We start from the raw sequence: 18,204 nt of genomic DNA, 5'->3' as shown, positions 1-18,204 counted from the left end.
CTGGTAGCTTCAATTTCTTGATTTTATACAGATCATTGATAGCTACCTGACAAATTGTCCAGGAACAAGTACATTTCAATTCCTTCACTCAGCTCCAATAAAAAGAAAAAAGTTACAGGTAAGATGCAACAGTGCAAACATGTAAGCCCATCTTTTTCATTGTAATAAGAACAGTGACACAAGGTACTTTTCCTCTCTACCCCAACAACTATACAAAAATGGGAGAATGAGTAACACAAGTAGAATTATAAATGGACTGCACAATGTCGTCTCCCTTCCTGATATCAATTATGTCCCTGTAAGCAGTTCGGAAACTTTTTCTCTATTTTCTCCTTTTTTACGGATTTGATCAGCATTAACTGGGAGGTTTCGATCGGTAGATGAAGACCTAGAAAACTGACTGACGTTAGTAAATAGAACCTAATGCAGGATGTCTTTGTTGTTAAATTTCATCAGAACCCTTACCAGGTTGCCAGAACTTGAAGCATGCAAACCTCTGAGTGTTTCTTCATCTCCCAATATTTGCATCTCCTTCATCTCTTCAGAAGGCTCAGAGTTTGAGTCCCTGACTAGATCGTTTCCTGATGTTGATGCGTTAACAGTAGAACCAGAAGAGGACTTGGGCACTTTTAGTAATATCTCAAGTTCTTCTGCTTGGACAGGAATTTGAAGAGATATAAACTGCAGGAGTCAACAGAAACATATTGCTTAAAATCATGAGTTTAAATATTATAGACAAATTAATAACCCAAAATCAGATTGGATAGAGATATTCACTTGGCAAAGGTGTCTTATAGACAAGGAAGGCCGGCAACATAGGTGTGGTCTTTCCAAGCTTGGTACACTTTCCTCGTCTATAGGAAGAAGAGTAATATGCACATCTAACTGGAGAGGGAAACGGAATCCAATCAGCTATCTAAACAACTAAGTCAGGATCAAAAGAATAAGCCAGGATAACCCTGAGACACACCTCGTTGTCATTTTCCTCCAAGTTTCGGAGGTAATCTACCAACTTAGCCACCCGACTATTCCTTGAATTTTTACCATTTGAACCACTGAGGCTTCCATATCGAGTATGACTACGTGTACCTCCCCTGCCCCAGACAAGCACTTCAGGGTTACCTGCTCGCCCTGGTGAAGCCCCAGTGCTCTCCCTGCTTACTTCTGCTTCATCGTTATCATCATGGACCCCATCTGCATTTGAAGCTGAAGAAAATCGATGGGGGCCCCACCTCCTGTTTCTTCTTGGTCTAACATCTGGAGAGGGTTCATCAGCAGAAGATGAATCTTTCCCTCCCTCGTTACCATTTACATCATCGTCGTCATCATCAGAACCACCTCCCGTGTCTCTGCACTGCCGACCTCTCCCTCTCAAATAACTTGAACTTCGATAACTACCTGATTTCCTTGCTAAAGCTGCAGCTGTTGCTTTTGCTGTTGCCCTTCTTCGACCAAGTGCTTCTGATTGTCTTTGAAAGGTTTGAGCTATAGATGCTTGAATCTGTGGCAACAAAGCAAAAATAAAGAGTTAGGTTCCAGCCAGTACTACTCTAAGAACTAGATAAATTTTTAATGATCTTCACATCTAAACAAAACAAAAAACAAGTACATCAGAACATAACTAACATAAAACTAATGCATTTATACAAATCTTATTTGCAGGTGAAGAAAGCTGGTGCTGTCAAAACTTACTACTAAGGACATTATAAATATTAAAGTTGCAATTCTGCACTAGGAACTAACCCACATTTGGTGCTCTTGCCTGAATATAGTAAAAGGTAGTATGCTTGTAACTACAACTCCTTTAAACATCTAAAAAAGATTGGTTGGTTGAACGCCATAAGATCCAGATGTAGGTTTACTCGTCTTTTTTTTTAAATGAAGCTGAATTTATTATGAGAGCTCAAACGAACTGATTACACGAGGGGAAACCCTCCCAAACAATGAGAGATTGCTGGGAGGTTCCAAATTTTGCCAATTTATCAGCCAAAGAATTAGCTGATCTAGGAATGAGGTTCCAATTACAATAAATGGATGACACAATGTCAGCAATACAATCAATGATTGGCCAGTGACGCCAAAGAGGGGAGCTTTCTTTTGAACACCAACTGATAACAATCTTTGAATCGCCTTCAATAATCAGCTTGCCATGGAGCCGCTCTTTAAAGATTTGGAGGCTGAACAGAAGAGCACTCACTTCAGCAGTATTTGAATCAACGATACCCACCGGCCCTGCATAGGATAAAATAGGATCTCCGCTACTATATCTGAAAACACCACCAGCTCCAGCCGGCCCAGGACAGCCTAAAGCACTGCCATCAAAATTGAGTTTGATGCAGTCGTAAGGGGGAGGATCCCAGGTAGCCATAACCGGATTCCTACGAGGGCCCGCCATGTGCCCTATCAAACCTCAATTTCTCGAAGGGAGACGCCCGATAGAGAAGCAAACTCCTTCCTAGAATGTAGCTAGCTCGAAATAAGGCCCACTGCCTGAGACGCTATATTATCCGGGTTGCTAGCCTTGGAATTGAATCTTCAGTTGTTTCGCTCTAGTCATATACACCATGGGACATGCGCAAGGCATGCCAAGAGAATTATCTTGCCCAGCTTAGGAAGGCGCCTCCCCATAACCATCTCAAAGGTGCCAACAAGGTCCTGATGTAGCCCCATTTGGAGACCAATCTTCATCTAAACTTGCCATGAAAAGTCACAATGTAAGAGAAAATACTGGACTATCTCATTGCACACACCACAAAGGGGACAAGTGCGATCGGGGGCAGTGTAACCTCTTTTATGGAGGTTGTCAGAGGTGAGGATTTGTTCCCTGATGGCCGTCCACACAAAGAATTTGATTTTATTAGGCGCTGAGAGCTTCCATGCCAAGTTTGCCTTGTGCTCATGCAAGTTGTAATCTTATTTTTTATTGTGGAAGTAGGCGGATGCAACTGTGAATCGGCCATTAATGTTGGGCTTCCATATTAGTTTATCAACTGCATGCTCAGGTTTACTCGTCTTGAAAACCCAAAAGCTAGATGTCTGAAAAAATTGGCAAAAGACAAACTCCTTTGATGTTTCAACTTGTCCATCTCTATTGAATAATCAGGTAATCAGACATGATCATTGAAATCCCTAGCATCTCAAGTAGAGAGAAGTCCTAGCAACAGTTGATTAGATCCAAATTCTCCCATTTGACAATGTAATGTGGATCCAGATCTAAAATGGACTGAGTACAAGTAACTTAATAAATTTAACATATTATTGATATAATTTGATTTTTATCTCATTTGATAGTGATCACGTAAAAACAAATGATTTTGTAGGGGCCACTGGCTTTGATTATCGCAGTATGTATATTATTTGTGCAAAAGAAGGATATGGACCACATTTGTAAAAGGATCCAATAAAATTTATAGGACCCCTAAACAAACGGAATGCAGGAGTATATGTCTAGGAACCAGTCTGAACCCAAACTATTTACACGTACAGTCTGAGCTCCAACTAATAGAAGAGCTAAAACTAAACAAAGTGATCACCTGCTTGTTGCGATTCTTTTCCTCTTCATGAAAAGCCAATTCCTGCACCCATGGAGTCCAATAGGGGAAAAAACTGTCAGACTACAACAGCATACAGAAAAATAAACATCTAGGTGGCACCAAAATTACCTCCTCCTCGTACTTATCAATATCTGGATACAGAGCTGCAATGAGGGCATCATACTTTGGATCATCTCTCAAAGAACGGCGACTCGCACAATGTGTTCGGCATGCAGGACACTCATTGTTGCTGTCCCAAAGCCACTTGTTAGTCTTTATCATAATGCATCTCTTCTCTATTTACAAGCTAGTGGATGAAATGTCTGTGGATGTGGTATTGGCACAGTAAAAATTTAGAAATGAAGCATAAAGAGATCAGTGACACATTAAAATGAGGCAGCACAAATGTACAAACCCCAAAAGTAGAGCACCACTAATAAATCTTTTCAACATGAAAGGCATAGTATCATCATCATAATCATTGAAGCCCTCCCACCCAAGAGTGGTGTAATATCATATATTCTAATCCAAACCATGATAGTTGCAGATGCTAACCACGGATTGAATTGGAGCATAAAAATGCTTTCTGCTAGGATGCTGATCTTATTCATGTTGAAGTCCTTGAAAAGATGATTATAATGGTCAAAACATTATTATTTTCGTAGGAAGTCTCTACTCATGCTAACCCAGCATGAATAAAACCTTGTCCTAAATGTATTATTGCAATGCAAGACTCTGTTTATGCCCTTCATGGCATAACAATGAGCCCCATGAATATTTGAAAGCAATCTTGGCAGCAGTTGCAGGCATTTTAGAAGAAAGCAATGCACTAGTAGTTCTTTTTAGAACACTTCATTTATCATTTTCTTTTTGCCAATAATTACAAGAATGAGAAATGAAGAAATCCAATTTACAAGTTGCAAATACAAACTCACAGAGAAGATGTTAAGAGGAAAAACAAAACAGTGAGGACTGCTCAGCCATTGCACCAAACAAAAAATTAATTACTTCCAACACTTTGCTAGAGAAATAGATAAAAACAGTATTCAAGAGTTTAAATCAGTTGTATAAGACTTTACTAATATTATGAAGTAATTTTATATTCAGTGTCTTCATTGATGGAACAAAGTCAGATTGTGTAGCATGTTTCCCTCACTCCATCACCAAGTAAATTAAAGCCTTTAAAAAGTTTGTTCACAGGTGAAAGGCTCAAATATCTAGAAAGCCAAAGTCATTAGCTTTAGGAGTTGTAAATCCTAATACAGTCCCCACTTCATAGTGTTTTATCACTCCTCTCAGTACTCAAAGCTTATTCATAAAGTGGCTTAAAAGGTTGATTGGTCACTGAAGTATCACTTCATGTTGAAGTCTCTCACTCCCTGCTCTGTTCTCATCTATTCTTTCCATCTTTCTCCTATCTCTTTTTCTTTCTCACTCTTAACACTTTATAAGTCTCTCATAAGGAAAGTTTTGAGTTCATTTCCAAAATCCATGACTTGCTTGACATAAAATGCAAAATTCAGAAAAGACAACAAAGATGTTCTCCAGCCTTTTCTAGAGTAGCTGAATACATGGGAAGCACAGAAGGATGTAATTACCCCAGTCGCATTGATTTGTCAATGCATTCTCTGCAGAATCGATGCAAGCACTCCATCACAGTTCTTGTCTTCCGAATAATCCCTGCCAAATATTAAGAGCTCAAAGCCACTGATATTAGCCACTTCGTCTGAACCTATGCATAAGCTCTTAAAGAAAAGACAAGTACAAGGAGAAAGCTAGAAAAGAGCACCCAGGAGCATTTCTTTCTCGCTTTTGAAATGGTCCCAGAGAATTTCAGTAATTATTATCTCGTAAACGCAAAATAATAAATCAGAAAAAAAGATTTTTAGTGGCAATACGTTAAAAAAAATTGTTCTCAATGTTCCAAGAAGATAAACCAAAACATTAAAAATGGTCAACTAAATGATTCTTTGTAATTTCTGGCCCAGAAAGATGCTTAAAGAAAGAGATCATTCAATAAAAGGACGCCCATCAGGTTTTGGATTAAGAAAATAGACCTGAGTAAAATAAGTTGCATGCATTCGGACATAAATGATTATTACCATGATCATATTAAGCTTCAAGAGAATCTGCTAATGATGCTCAACTCATGTTTCATACTTTTGAGAGTACATATATTCAGAATCCTCAAAACCTGATCTCTGCTGATGGTAAAATGGTTTACTTTGGCTATTTCAGCCAAGTCATTTAACAATTAGTGGAAACAACCATGAGTTTTAAAATTTCCTCTACCATGGCCCAAAATATCTCAAAAGTATGGGGTTTTTACTTCATCCTTCACATTAAATAGGCTACACTATAGAGGCTGGCTCAGCATCATGTGGGATAAGTATTAATAGCACATAAAGGTACATAGAACATAACCAAGCTACATTAGTTCAAATATATCTTAGTCAACTTCAACAAGCTAAAACACTACCTCAGATGGTTTACAATTTCTATAGCTGATTCACAGGGATCTACAAGTACAGGATTTTTAAAGAAACAGTCCACTATCAGTTTCTATTTCAGAGATATAAATTCTGACATGATTACACAACTGGATACAGAAAATATTGTTTTCAAGTACTGAACTCAAAACCTACTACCACCAACAGCAAATATCTTTTTTTATTTGAAAAGAAAGCAATTTTATTAGAGGGAACAGACAATACTGGCAACACCCATTATCGCCAACAGCAAATATCATTGTCTGAACATTATAAAAATATAATGTTTTTCAATAGATTGTACCTAAACATATGGGGCACTGCACTTCTTTACGTATTTCCGACAACTTGACGAGGATGAATCTGTAAATAAACACAAAGAAATAATTATATTTGACGATTAAAGTAACGTATTTGATAAACACAAAAAAATTGAGTGAAACAAAATATGTAGACATGTACGATAACAACTTTACACTAAATTCTTGAGGTAAAAAATACAAAAGAATAAAGAAAAAGCAATGCAGATGTTAACCCAAGTAAATGGTTCTATGCTATATGCAAATATATATGTAGGGGTGAATATAAAATTTTTAGTTTGTTTTCATTAGGATCAATGCTACTCTTAACACTCCCCCTGATGTGTGGGCTTTCTTTATAGCTCTTACACATGGACAACTCTAGATCAGGCCCCATGTATTGGTATCCACTATGATATTATGTTTAAGTTAAGTTAGGTCCATCCCAATGACTAGCCGAAGTTGAAGACCCCTTCCCAACTAATAACCAAAGGATTTTCCTGACTTTAACCTGTGTAGGATTCAAATGCTACAAAAAATTGTTTCTAAACAACCTGCTTACAGATCAAACTGTTTAAAGCTTTACCTTAAACAACTACTTGCATTATAACACCCACAAACAGGCTAATGAGAAGTTGTGGAGCCCTAAAGTAGGATCTCATCAAAACCCTATACCGACTGCTTGTGGTTGCTAATTCATTTCCAGCAATTCAGCGTGAAAATTCACATGCTGGAGGATTTTCCCTGACCAATCCTTGAAAACAACATTTTTTTTTTTTTTTGAAATTTCAAGAGATTTTATTTAGGAGGAGAAAACTCAAACATCTCAACTCACAAAAAGTACATCCCAAATGAATACAACAATGAGAAATATAAAAACAGAGTTGCCAATCTCAAGAAGTATCTCAGAGTGATGTGAAGATATTGAGCGATGTCGATAACTTCTTCCATAATATTCAATATTCTTGTTGTACCAGTTGATAACAGCAGCAGAGTCCCCTTAAACAGTAAGGGACCAATCAGGATTTCTGGAAGCTATAAAGAGAACCTGAAGGGAACAATCCAACAGAAGCTAAGGCAACAAAGGGAGTATTTTTACAACTTGTCTATCTGAGGTAATGCAGTGGTTCATCTGCATGATACCTTTCAGCAGGAAGATGTTATCTTCTCAAATTCTCAAGGTAAGAAAAGGAATTTCTAAAGCTAACAAGCATGCTGTCACTTTTTCCAACAGAATGGCAACAAAACCAGAGGGAGTGGTAGGGGGCGAGCTATCATGCAGATGGAAAGAGAACAGCCTAGTATTGAAATCTTTCTTCAAAGAGAGTCTCAAGGTCAGTCAAAATGGTTTCGGGTTTTATTAGGAGCAAACAGTGTGCATATGCTGAGTGAAGCAATATAGTGATATAGGATATATAGGATAAACTAAACATGAAAAGTAAATTATAAAAGAGATTAGCAGATTCTGGAGTCATATCTGATTTAAATGGTCAAGTTGAAAGATATAATCTGGGTACTGCCGTGGTTCTTGTCGTTTCAACTTTATTCAATATTTTCAGAAAAAAATGGTTAAAGGGATCGAGTGAAAGAAATCATGTATATATGAATGTAAACTCACAAGAGTGCCAATATTGCATTTTACTATTGGCTCCATTTGAATCTCAGACTTCTGGATCAAAGAAATTTAAGGGTTTTCAGGGTGCTTGTGAGTATGTGATTCAGTTATGGAAAGGTTACCACTGTTAAATGTGCTCAGCTATCTGTACTAGACAGGAGTACTACAGATATGTAGGAAATACATGACACTTCTCACATGGTCAAGTACTTTCAGCAACTTTTGTCTTGTCATGAGGCACTCTCTGAGCATTTCTGGATTTTAATAAAAACCCGGGACTAAAACCAGAATTGCCTCTTGCATGTGCCTTGCCACTTTCAACAATGGGTATTTGAATCGATGAATGGAGGTTGTGCATAGAAGAATTCCTCACAGTAAGATGTTCAAGCCATGAGCTTTGTTGACGGATATAAAGCAATAGTGAAAACATTGATTTACTGCATCAAACTGAGCATACAACATTTTCAATGACAGTGGAACAGCATGGGTACATTGTGTCAACCTGAACCTACAACGCTCTGAATGATGTCCACAAATCACTATTAAGATTGCATAGACAAACTTGTGGGACAAGGTAAATGTTCAAAATAAGAAAGCGGCAATAGAATCATCCATGACGGTGCATTCCTTCTGCCAAAAGCATCCCACTCTTCATTGCAGTCACTCATGCGAAGCACTGCAGTTCAACCGCAAGTGATAGTGGCACACCATGAAAGGGATTCATCATAGCTTCTTTTCTTCTTAATTAATAAGAAATTCCTTAAGTTCTTCAAAAGTTTTTCCACCAGTTTTTTTTTTCTGTATTTTAAGATTCATCAAGTTTAACGGAAGCGCTTTTGGCTGCCCTGGACCTGACAGATTTGGAGGGGTCATCCATGACGAAAATGGAAATTTTTTTTTTCCTATGCTGGGGCGATTGGACTATCTGACTCAACTACTGCTGAGCTTTTTGGGTTGTATCATGGTTTAAAACTTTTCAAGCAACGGCTGGTGGGCCCTCTTTGCATTGAAGGAAATTCAAAAGTCGTTATCAACTAGTGTGAGAAGTTCTCTAAACCTCCTTGGCGGCATTGGGATCTGTTTGATGATATCTGTAATTTATTTTTTCAATTGCAATGTAATTGGAAATACATTCCTAGATCCACTAATCATCTAGCAGATATTCAGGCTAAATTAGGCGTTTCCCTCCAACATCTTGTTGTGGAGGAAGGTCTTTTTTAGCCAGGTATTGTACTCTTTCCCTTCTCTTCATTGAAATATACACCTTTTTACTCAAAAAAAAAAAAAAAAAAAGATTCATCAAGTTTAAAGAAATGAAGCAAGTTATAAAATTATGAGAAGATCAATTTGCCAATAGAAGTGTATTGTTAGAGGAATTATTATGCCCTAGAAAACCCCATATAGAGCATTGGATCATCTTCGAAGTACATATGTGAGATATGGGTATTCAACCAGAAACAAAGTAAATGGTAAGGAAAAGTTTGGAGTCCAATGTATTTGACAAACCCTTGATAACTTGGGTCTATACAAAGAAGAGCAAAATGGGAATTAATAGCCCAAAAGGTGAGTATGGGGAAGGCATTGAGTCCCATGGATGAGGGACCACCAAGCACCAACACCACTATCCTTCCAAGGACAGTTAGTTGAGCATCATACGGGCAGCAAAGGGAATAAGGAACATGAGAATGAGGGAGGGGGGCATAACAGCATTTTGGCATTGGGAGGACCTAGACCCTTGAAATCTAGCAGGTACGCTTGTTCTTCCTCTATTGGGTTTCATCATCTAGTAGCAGAGCTAGTAGAACCCGGGTATGGTGAAGTCGAAAATGGATGGGAGAATGGAATTGGTGGAGAAAGAGATGTCGGGACTGAAAAATGGGAAGGAAGAACTGAAATCGGATATTGGAGCCATGAGAAAAGGAAGTTGCCGATAGGGGAATCGTCAACCAACAAAGCCACTGGCAACACTTGGAATGAAGCTTTGGGATAAAAAAATGCTGAAAGAAGGGTCAGAAAGCTGGACTTACCGGTGTTCACTAGAGACGACCCATACGGCAGGCTTCATCGGGCGGAATGATACTTTTCTATCAACGATGTCGAAGAGGAGGAGCGGATCCAAGCAGTGGTCGTTTGTTTGTAGGGTCGAGCCCTAAATTGGTTCCAAATGATGGAACGCAGAGCTCCCATGGCGAGCTAGGAGCAGCTCAGGGCGGCCGACCTCCACCAGTTCAAGCCGTCGCAGTCCGGGACATTGTATGAGTCCCTTCTGGAGCTCTAGAAAGACGGAAGCGCTTCAAGCTGCTCTCGTCGCCGCTGGTTGAAGCCTCTGACAAAGTGTTGATGGGGGTGTTCGTCACGGGCTTAAGAGTGGAAATTCGAGCCGAGTTGCGAGTCAACCCGCCGAGTTCGCTCATTGAACTCATGGAGTGGATCAACAAATGCAACTCAGTGTCGGCTCAGGAGAGAGAGAGTAAATGGGGTGGGTCGGGACGCAGCACTGAGACGATCATCCCAACTTCGTCCTAGAACATCCTTGCGGCCGAAAAGGGAAGGGCCTCGCCCACTGCGGCAATCGCAACGGCACCTCTGTGGTAGGCACAGCCGCTGGCCCCTGTCCTGCCAGCTCCGCCGCAACGTTCCCCAAACCTTCGTCGGCTATCTGAGGCAAAAGCGCAAGAGAGGCACGATTGTGGCCTTTGCTTTAGGTACAACGAGAAGCTCCACCTTGGCCATCAATGCCGATTGTCCCAGCTGAACATGATGCTGGTTGTCGGAGAGAGCGTTGGCAATGGCACGATGGAGGAATCAGAGGGGCTAATTAAGAACAAAGAAGACCAACCCAATCAGCAACTCGTCACTCTATCCCTACACGCCTCCGGGGCAGTGTCACCACCACCAGCACACTGAAGCTACGCGGGATGATCGGCGACAGGCAAGTGGTGGTCTTGATTGATAGTGACACCTCCCACAACTTCGTCAGCACCACCCTGGTTCAAGAGTTGGGGCTGCCAATGATCCACGGTCACACCTTCGCAATGACAGTGGCAAACGGCTATAGTATCAGCAGTGATGGCATTTGTCCCGACCTCAAGTTGAACATCCAGGGAGTGAGAATTAAGCAGCATTTCTACCTATTCACCTTGAAAGGTGCCGAGGTTGTCTTAGGAGTGGCTTGGCTCCAGCTACTAGGAGATGTCTGTTTAAATTGGCGAAATCTCTCTATGAAGTTTGAAGTTAATGGTCGCAAGGTAAAATTCCAAGGGGAGCCATCATTATCCAAAGTCGAAGTCTCTCTAAAGGTGATGACCAAGATCATAGCCCAAGAAGGGCAGAGTAGTTTGTTGGAATACAACGGCAGCCCTCAACTAGATACGAATCCGGCCACCGACACTCTAGCAACACTATCGGACCTCCTCGCGGAGTTTTCCCAGGTCTTCCAACCCCCCATGGCGCTACCACCAGCTCAACCGTGTGACCACTCGATTCCTCTGCAAGCTAATAGCCAGCCCCCACGCATCTGACCTTCCAGGTACCCATTCTATCAGAAAACCAAAATAGAGCGAATTGTGAAAGAAATACTTGCAGCCAGTATCATACAACCAAGCACCAGCCCCTTCTCCAATCCAGTCTTACTGGTTCAAAAAAACAAACGGGGGATGGCGCTTTTGTGTTGACTACATAGCTCTCAACAAAATCACTATTCCTGACAAGTTCCCCATTCCTACCATTGAAGAACAGTTGGATGAGTTGGAAGGAGCCAAGGTATTTACCAAGCTGGACCTGAAGTCCAGATAACATCAGATCAAGGTATGGGCGGAGGATATCCCCAAAACGGTGTTTCGGACACATGAAGGACATATATGAATTCCTAGTGATGCCGTTCGGACTCACCAATGCTCCTTCAACCTTCCAAGCTCTGATGAATCAAATTTTCCAGCCGTATCTCCGCAAGTTCATCCTCGTCTTTTTCGATAATATTTTTGTCTATAGTAAGGATCATGTTAATCACCTGGCCCATCTAAGGAAGACTCTTCAGGTATTAGCAGACAATCACTTGGTACTCAACCACAAGAAGAGCTCCTTCAACAAGCCACAACTAGATTATTTGGGACATCAGATTTCTAGGCAACAGAGTATCGGTTGACCCTTCTAAAGTGAAGGGGATGCTCCAGTGCGAAGTACCTCAGGATGTGAAGAGTTTGCAGGGATTCTTTGGTCTCACGGGGTATTACCGAAGATTTGTGAAGGACTACTAGAAAATTGCAGCACCCCTCACTCGCCTACTCAAGGACTCCTTCTCATGGGATCAAGAAGCACAGACTGCATTTGAATAATTAAAAACCACCATGACTACGGTGCCCATGCTTGCCATGCCAAATTTCTCCAAGACATTTGTCCACGAGACTGACGCCTCGAGAAAAGGAGTCAGGGCAATCCTCATGCAAGAAGGGTGGCCCATCACCTACTTCAGCCAAGCTCTCTCAGAGAAAGCACGGTTGGAATTTGTATAAGAAAGAGAACTCATATCCATGGTTTTGGCTATCCAGAATTGACAAGGCAGTCCTCGAGATCAACGCCTTAGGAAAGGGAGTCGGGGCAGTCCTTATACAAGAAGGGCAGCCCATCGCCTACTTCAGCCAAACCCTCTCAGAGAAAGCACAATTGAAATCCATATATGAAAGAGAACTCATGGCCATGGTTTTGGCTGTCTAGAAGTGCCAGCCCTACCTCATGGGCAACATTTTATAATTTGGACTAATCAGAGTAGCCTCCGTTTCTTATGGGACTAGCGGGTGATGATCGAAGAGCAACAAAGTGGGCTGCCAAACTCATGGGTTTCAACTTTGAGATTCAATACAAATTGAGTTGAGACAACAGAGTTGTTGATGCCTTGTCCAAAAAGAACGAATCCTTCACCCTATCCCATCCCAATTGCATGATTCACTGGACTCGCAGACTTAGAGCATGAAATTCAGCAAGATGACCACCTGTAGCGGATCCAGCAAGACATGCCGGTCAACCCCAGGAGCCACCCCCACTACACACTCATCAATGGTTGTTTGATGTTAAAAAAAGGCCCAGTTCTTCCTCCTTCAGCAGTATGCATTCCACGATTACTCAAGGAGTTTCATTCCTCCTTTTGGTGGTCATTCTGAGTATCTCTGCACATATAAGAAAATAGCCAGTGTGCTGCATTGGATGGGTCTTAAAAAAGATGTACAACAGTATGTGGACTCTTGTGAAGTATGCCAAAGAAGCAAATACAACAACCTCTCCCCAGCAAGGATACTCTAACCACTTCCAATCCCCCTCCAAATGTGGGAAGACATTTCCCTTGATTTCATAGGAGGACTTCCGAGAGCCCGAGGCTATGACGCTATTCTGGTGGTGATGGACAGACTGACGAAATACGGCCACTTTCTTCCCTTCAGTCACCCCTATACCGCCAAACAAATTGTTGCCCTCTTTACCAAGGAAGTTATTTGTCTACATAGCTTCCCACGATCCATCGTGTCCGACAAAGACAAGGTCTCCACCAGCCATTTCTAGAAGGAACACTTTCCACTCTCCGGTATGAAACTCCGTATGAGCTCGACATACCACCCACAGATGGATGGCCAAACTGAAGTGGTCAACTGATGCTTAGTGATGTACCTTCAATGCTTTGTGGGATATCATCCAAAATCTTGGCCCATATGAATCCCATTGGCAGAATTCTGGTATAATACCACATACCATTGAGCGGTTGGGATGACACCTTTTAAGGCCCTCTATGGGAGGGATCCCCCATCCCTCCTCAAACCTTCCATCCACTTCCTCACCAGTCTAGGAAGTCAACCAGCAGCTATACGAATGAGATGCCATCCTACGAGAACTTAAAGACAACTTCACCAAGGCCCAAAACATAATGAATTTATGCGGACCCGCCACCGCCGAGAGATCCAATTTCAGGGAGATGATTTCGTTTACTTGAAACTACAGCCTTATCGCCTCATATCCTTGGCATCTAAACCCAACGAGAAGCTCAATCCATGTTACTACGGGCCCTACCAGGTGCTGGAAAAGGTATGTCCCGTTGCCTACAAATTAGACCTCCCCACCCACGCCAAAATCCATCCAGTCTTCCATGTCAGCCAGCTCAAGAAATCCACCCCACACCCACAAATATCTCAGCCGTTACCCGCTTGCCTCACTAATAACTTCACCCTTTCGATCCATCCAGCCAAGGTACTTGACACTAGTCATCTTCCAGAGCAACCACCCGAGGTGCTAATCCTTAGGCAAGACCTCCCTGACTCAGAAGCAACATGGAAACATTAGACACCATTATCTCTCAGTTTTCTTCCTTTCACCTTAAGGACAACGTGGCTCTCAAAGAGAGGAAGAGGGGGGGGGGAGAGTATGGGGAAGGCATTGAATCCCACCAATGGGGGACCATTGAGCACCAACACCACTATCCTTCTAAGGACAGTTAGTTATAAGGGCAGCAACGGGAATAAGGAAGACAAAGGACGAGGGAGGGGGGCATGTAGAATTTAGGATCTCATGAAAGGAATTTTAGATCAACAAGAAAGAAGAAGAAGAAGAAGAAGAAGAAGAAGAAGAAGAAGAAGAAGAAGAAGAAGAAGAGAAGAAGAAGAAGAAGAGAGAAGAAGAAGAAAAGAAGAAGAACGTGGAAGGAGAGAGTTTGGATTAAGGAAGAAGAGGGTTGCGTCAAAAAGAAAAATGAGGGTTGGACGAATTTGTGGAAAGAGAGGAGAGTGCTTCAATTCCCTACCTCTTAGCCAATGCCTTTATTTATAGTTTTACAATGCCCTTAGGGCTACAACTTGATAAAACAAAAGACATAAAAGGAACACATATTTACACTTCTATGCCATCTTTATGGAAAGTACCATATTTTACACATATGCCACTCCTTTGACGTGTAAGCTTCTTGTCTTGAGCTCGTGGGCTTGAGCCCATCTTCCAACAGGGCATAACAGCATTCAGGCATTGGGAGGACCTAGAACATTGAAGTCTAGCAGGTACGCTTCTTCTTCCTCTGTTGGGTTCCATCAGTATCTCATAAGAAAGTACATTCCCATAAAATTATTGCAATAAAAATTTCTAAGATGTCATTGTGAGTTCTCTTAGGAACAGAAATTGATCAGTGAAAAGAACATAGATGAACCACTACATAAAATATGTAGAACTAGTGATTTTAGTTCTTCTGTGCTTAAAGAACTAATAGGGAAACTCTATGTTTCCCCTCTAAATTGAAAACTATTGAACACAGAGTCCAAAGACATGACATCTACATTTTCCATTTTTCTAATAATAAGGGATTACCAACAGCAAGGCATAACTATACAAAAAGAACGAAAGGCAACAATATATGCAAATCTTAAAATGGAAATTTCTTAAATTTGTTACCTAGTTGGTATTGTGAAAAAAAAAGTGTTATATGAAATAACAGTCTAATGAAGTAACTGCATCTGATTTTTCTTCAACAGACAAAGTCCATCTTTAAGGACCCAAGCAACCATCTGATAAACATACATATACTAGGAATTCCTTTTCTCCAAACTGACACAACGGAGCTTCATACTCTCCATGCATTTTTTATTTGAAGACAGCAAAGAAAATGGAATCTATTAATACAGAGAAGGCACAGGGGGCACCACCAAGAAGGGGAAGCTACAACTAGAAAAGAAAAGGAACTTCCCATACAATCTGTCCTTCATTTATTTGGAGAGCAAAGAGAAGTAGGTCAATCACTATTGGGCATCCACACAGAAAAAATTACCAGAATATTAGTATCACTCGCATAAGGCCTTCATTCCAAACACTTTCCTTTTGTTCAAAGTGCTCTGCATTAAGGTCAAGGATTTCTATAGCTTCTTATTACATTGTACAAGTATGATATGGATCAGAAAGTTTGATGGTGTACAGAGAGATGCAATATATATCATTACACCAAAACTACAAGTTTTCTCTGAGACTAAAAATATACCTCTATGCAACATTTCACGTTTTAAAGTTTCCAATGAAAGAGAAAAATGAGGACTAGCTCTAGTTGTACCATTCTGGACTGAAATTTGTAAGACATTAACAAAATGCATGTCACATTTAAATACTACCAAAAATTAGCAAAAAGAGAGAAGGCCGTTTGAGATGGTAATTATCAATGAAGATGGAATATTTAAAACGACAGGGTGGAATTGGGAAATACTTGAAGCCATCAATGGAATTATCATTGAGAGGAATGGAAGAAGAGAATTCACTTAAACCACAACGTGGTTGATATAAGGCTATGATGATGACATTGACGAGTCAGCACAAGGCACCTCAAAACTGATACTGGATCAATAAATCGGAACTCTAAAGGTGAAACAACCTCTAAGATATATGAAATCAAAACAAACGGCTGAAGAAGTTGGATCCTGCATAGCAGAGACCTCGGGTTAGTTGACACAAGGGCACGTTGTAGCATAATGCAAGAGTATAAGAAACAGAACACTTCCCATCAACTACTATTTATTGTTTGAGTGATAGTATAGTTGTAGCCAATTACACATCCAACGCGTAGAATATTAAGGTGAAAAAGGCGCCTTGCCAAGCGTTACGTTTGGAGAATAGATAAACGTAATTTCTTCGTAGCTCTGAATTTGCCAACTAACCACCTCTAAATGACTCTCGAAGAGAAACAAGGAAGATTAGACGACAACCACGAAACAGCACCCCAGACTGACCCATAGTATTTGCCCGAAGGATTTAGATCAAATTTGCTTCATTGGCGACTACCCGAAACCACATCACCACGCCTGAAGAAAGTATACAACCTCAGAGCCGCTTGCCAATCGCAAGGAGCCAAATGCATGCTCTCAGAGAACTTCCCAGCGTGCACTCCGTAGAATCTCCGACACGAGAACCCAGAGAAGGGAAAAAAGAATCGGAACAACCAAATACAGATCGAATACTAGAATTTGGTCGTCAAATCACGCCGTCTAAGCTCTGAGAGCAACAACCGGAACCGGCACGCGAAACAAACGAAGCGAGAACGGAGACAAACAGAGAAATACTAGCAGAGCCAAGGCAAGCTTCTATGCCATCTGAACAGTTCCAAAAAATGCAAATGAGTAACAAACACGAGCCAAGGAGCTGAAAGATCAACACAACAACATCGTAAAGAAAACTATAAACAAGAATAATAAAACAACGCGAGAGAAATAACGTACTCGTCTTTGTCTTTGTCAACACTGGAGGGAGGGCTTCCTTCAGAATCTGAGAGGGATGAGAAGGTGGTTAGTAGATTTTTAGAGAGAAAAACAAACGAAAGTAAGAATTCGTTGCCGTCCCATTTGAAATTTGGAAATGAAAAACCAGAGAAGATCTTATTTTTCAGAATACCGTTCTGTTCTTGCTGCTGCTGTTGTTGCTGCACAGGAGAGGGAGAGTCATCGTCATCGTTCTCCATGTCGGAGGCGGAGCGCTTCTGCGCAGGCATTCCTTCGTCCTCGTGCGAGAGAAAATTTCGGAGGCCCAAAATCCAGAATATAACAGCAGATGACTTTCGTCCTCTCTCTCTCTCTCTCTCTCTCGCTCGCTTTTGCTTTCTCCCTCCGCTCTCTTTCCTCGTTGTAATTTCTTATGAGGTTGTTTCCACGGTATTAAAATATGAAACCATAAGCATCAACGCAAAACCTACAGGGAGAGGCCTTCCTGTGAGAGGCGAGAAAAGTTCTGAGATCACATTATTGTGAGACGCAGTTAAGAAATGCCATCTGGGGTCCATGCCCACAAAGCGCGACGCGTGTAGCACAAAAGTTGTTCAAGATGGACCCACGACAAACAATAAGGGATTCTATATCAAAAAATTTCAATCATAGTTGTCACTTAGTGTAGAGATGGTCTACTAGTATCAAAGCATTACAAATTTTTTTGAATTTTTTAATAAATATAATAAAATTATGTAAATTATATTTCCCCTTATAAATAAATTCATCTTCCATAAAAGAGGCCTTCGAGTGCAAGGTAAGAGCAATCTTCATAAGCATTTCATAAATGCCACTAGGGACATGTTTGGGACACATGCAATACTAATTTTGTTCATGATGGACCAAATTTGTCAATCTTAGTTGTCACTTATTGTATAAGTGACCTTTTGACTTTTATCGACTTTTTGAGTTTCTTTCTACTAAAAATTTAGAATTAAAATAGATTTATTTATTTTTATAAATTTTAATAAGTAAACAAATTATATAAATCATATTTAATTTATAAAA

General features: G+C 40.7%; 1 protein-coding gene across 2 annotated transcripts; it reads right to left on the bottom strand.

The window, feature by feature from the left end:
* Window positions 1-4: 4 nt before the first annotated feature.
* Window positions 5-17,541, bottom strand: LOC137951720 (putative E3 ubiquitin-protein ligase RING1a). 2 transcript variants are annotated; one of them, XM_068798586.1, is made up of 10 exons: window positions 17,330-17,541; window positions 17,158-17,203; window positions 6,327-6,385; window positions 5,132-5,213; window positions 3,663-3,783; window positions 3,534-3,575; window positions 971-1,501; window positions 778-885; window positions 466-681; window positions 5-388 (listed from the first exon to the last, which is right to left on the bottom strand). In XM_068798586.1, the coding sequence occupies exons 1-10, from the start codon at window positions 17,424-17,426 to the stop codon at window positions 356-358; spliced, it is 1,335 nt and encodes a 444-aa protein (XP_068654687.1). In that variant the 5' UTR covers window positions 17,427-17,541; the 3' UTR covers window positions 5-355. The 2 variants fall into 2 exon arrangements, with proteins under 2 accessions (XP_068654687.1, XP_068654688.1); XM_068798587.1 differs by lacking the exons at window positions 17,158-17,203; window positions 17,330-17,541 and adding an exon at window positions 16,672-16,720.
* Between the last annotated feature and the right edge of the window lie 663 nt (window positions 17,542-18,204).

The sequence above is a fragment of the Aristolochia californica genome, unplaced genomic scaffold (genome assembly GCF_029961685.1).
Source record: "Aristolochia californica isolate CCGP_79_NKW_82.1479 unplaced genomic scaffold, dmAriCali1.0.hap1 SCAF_15, whole genome shotgun sequence".
Classification (NCBI taxonomy): Eukaryota; Viridiplantae; Streptophyta; class Magnoliopsida; order Piperales; family Aristolochiaceae; genus Aristolochia; species Aristolochia californica.
This window is presented reverse-complemented; position numbering and strand designations above follow the sequence as displayed.

Coding starts and splice junctions, on each gene's coding strand:
- LOC137951720 (XM_068798586.1), bottom strand. CDS start 17,426: ATGCCTGCGCAGAAGCGCTCCGCCTCCGACATGGAGAACGATGACGAT. Junction 6,386..17,157: donor GTTGACAAAGACAAAGACGA/GTACGTTATTTC, acceptor GTTTATTTACAG/ATTCATCCTCGTCAAGTTGT. Junction 3,784..5,131: donor GACAAATCAATGCGACTGGG/GTAATTACATCC, acceptor GCTTTGGGACAG/CAACAATGAGTGTCCTGCAT.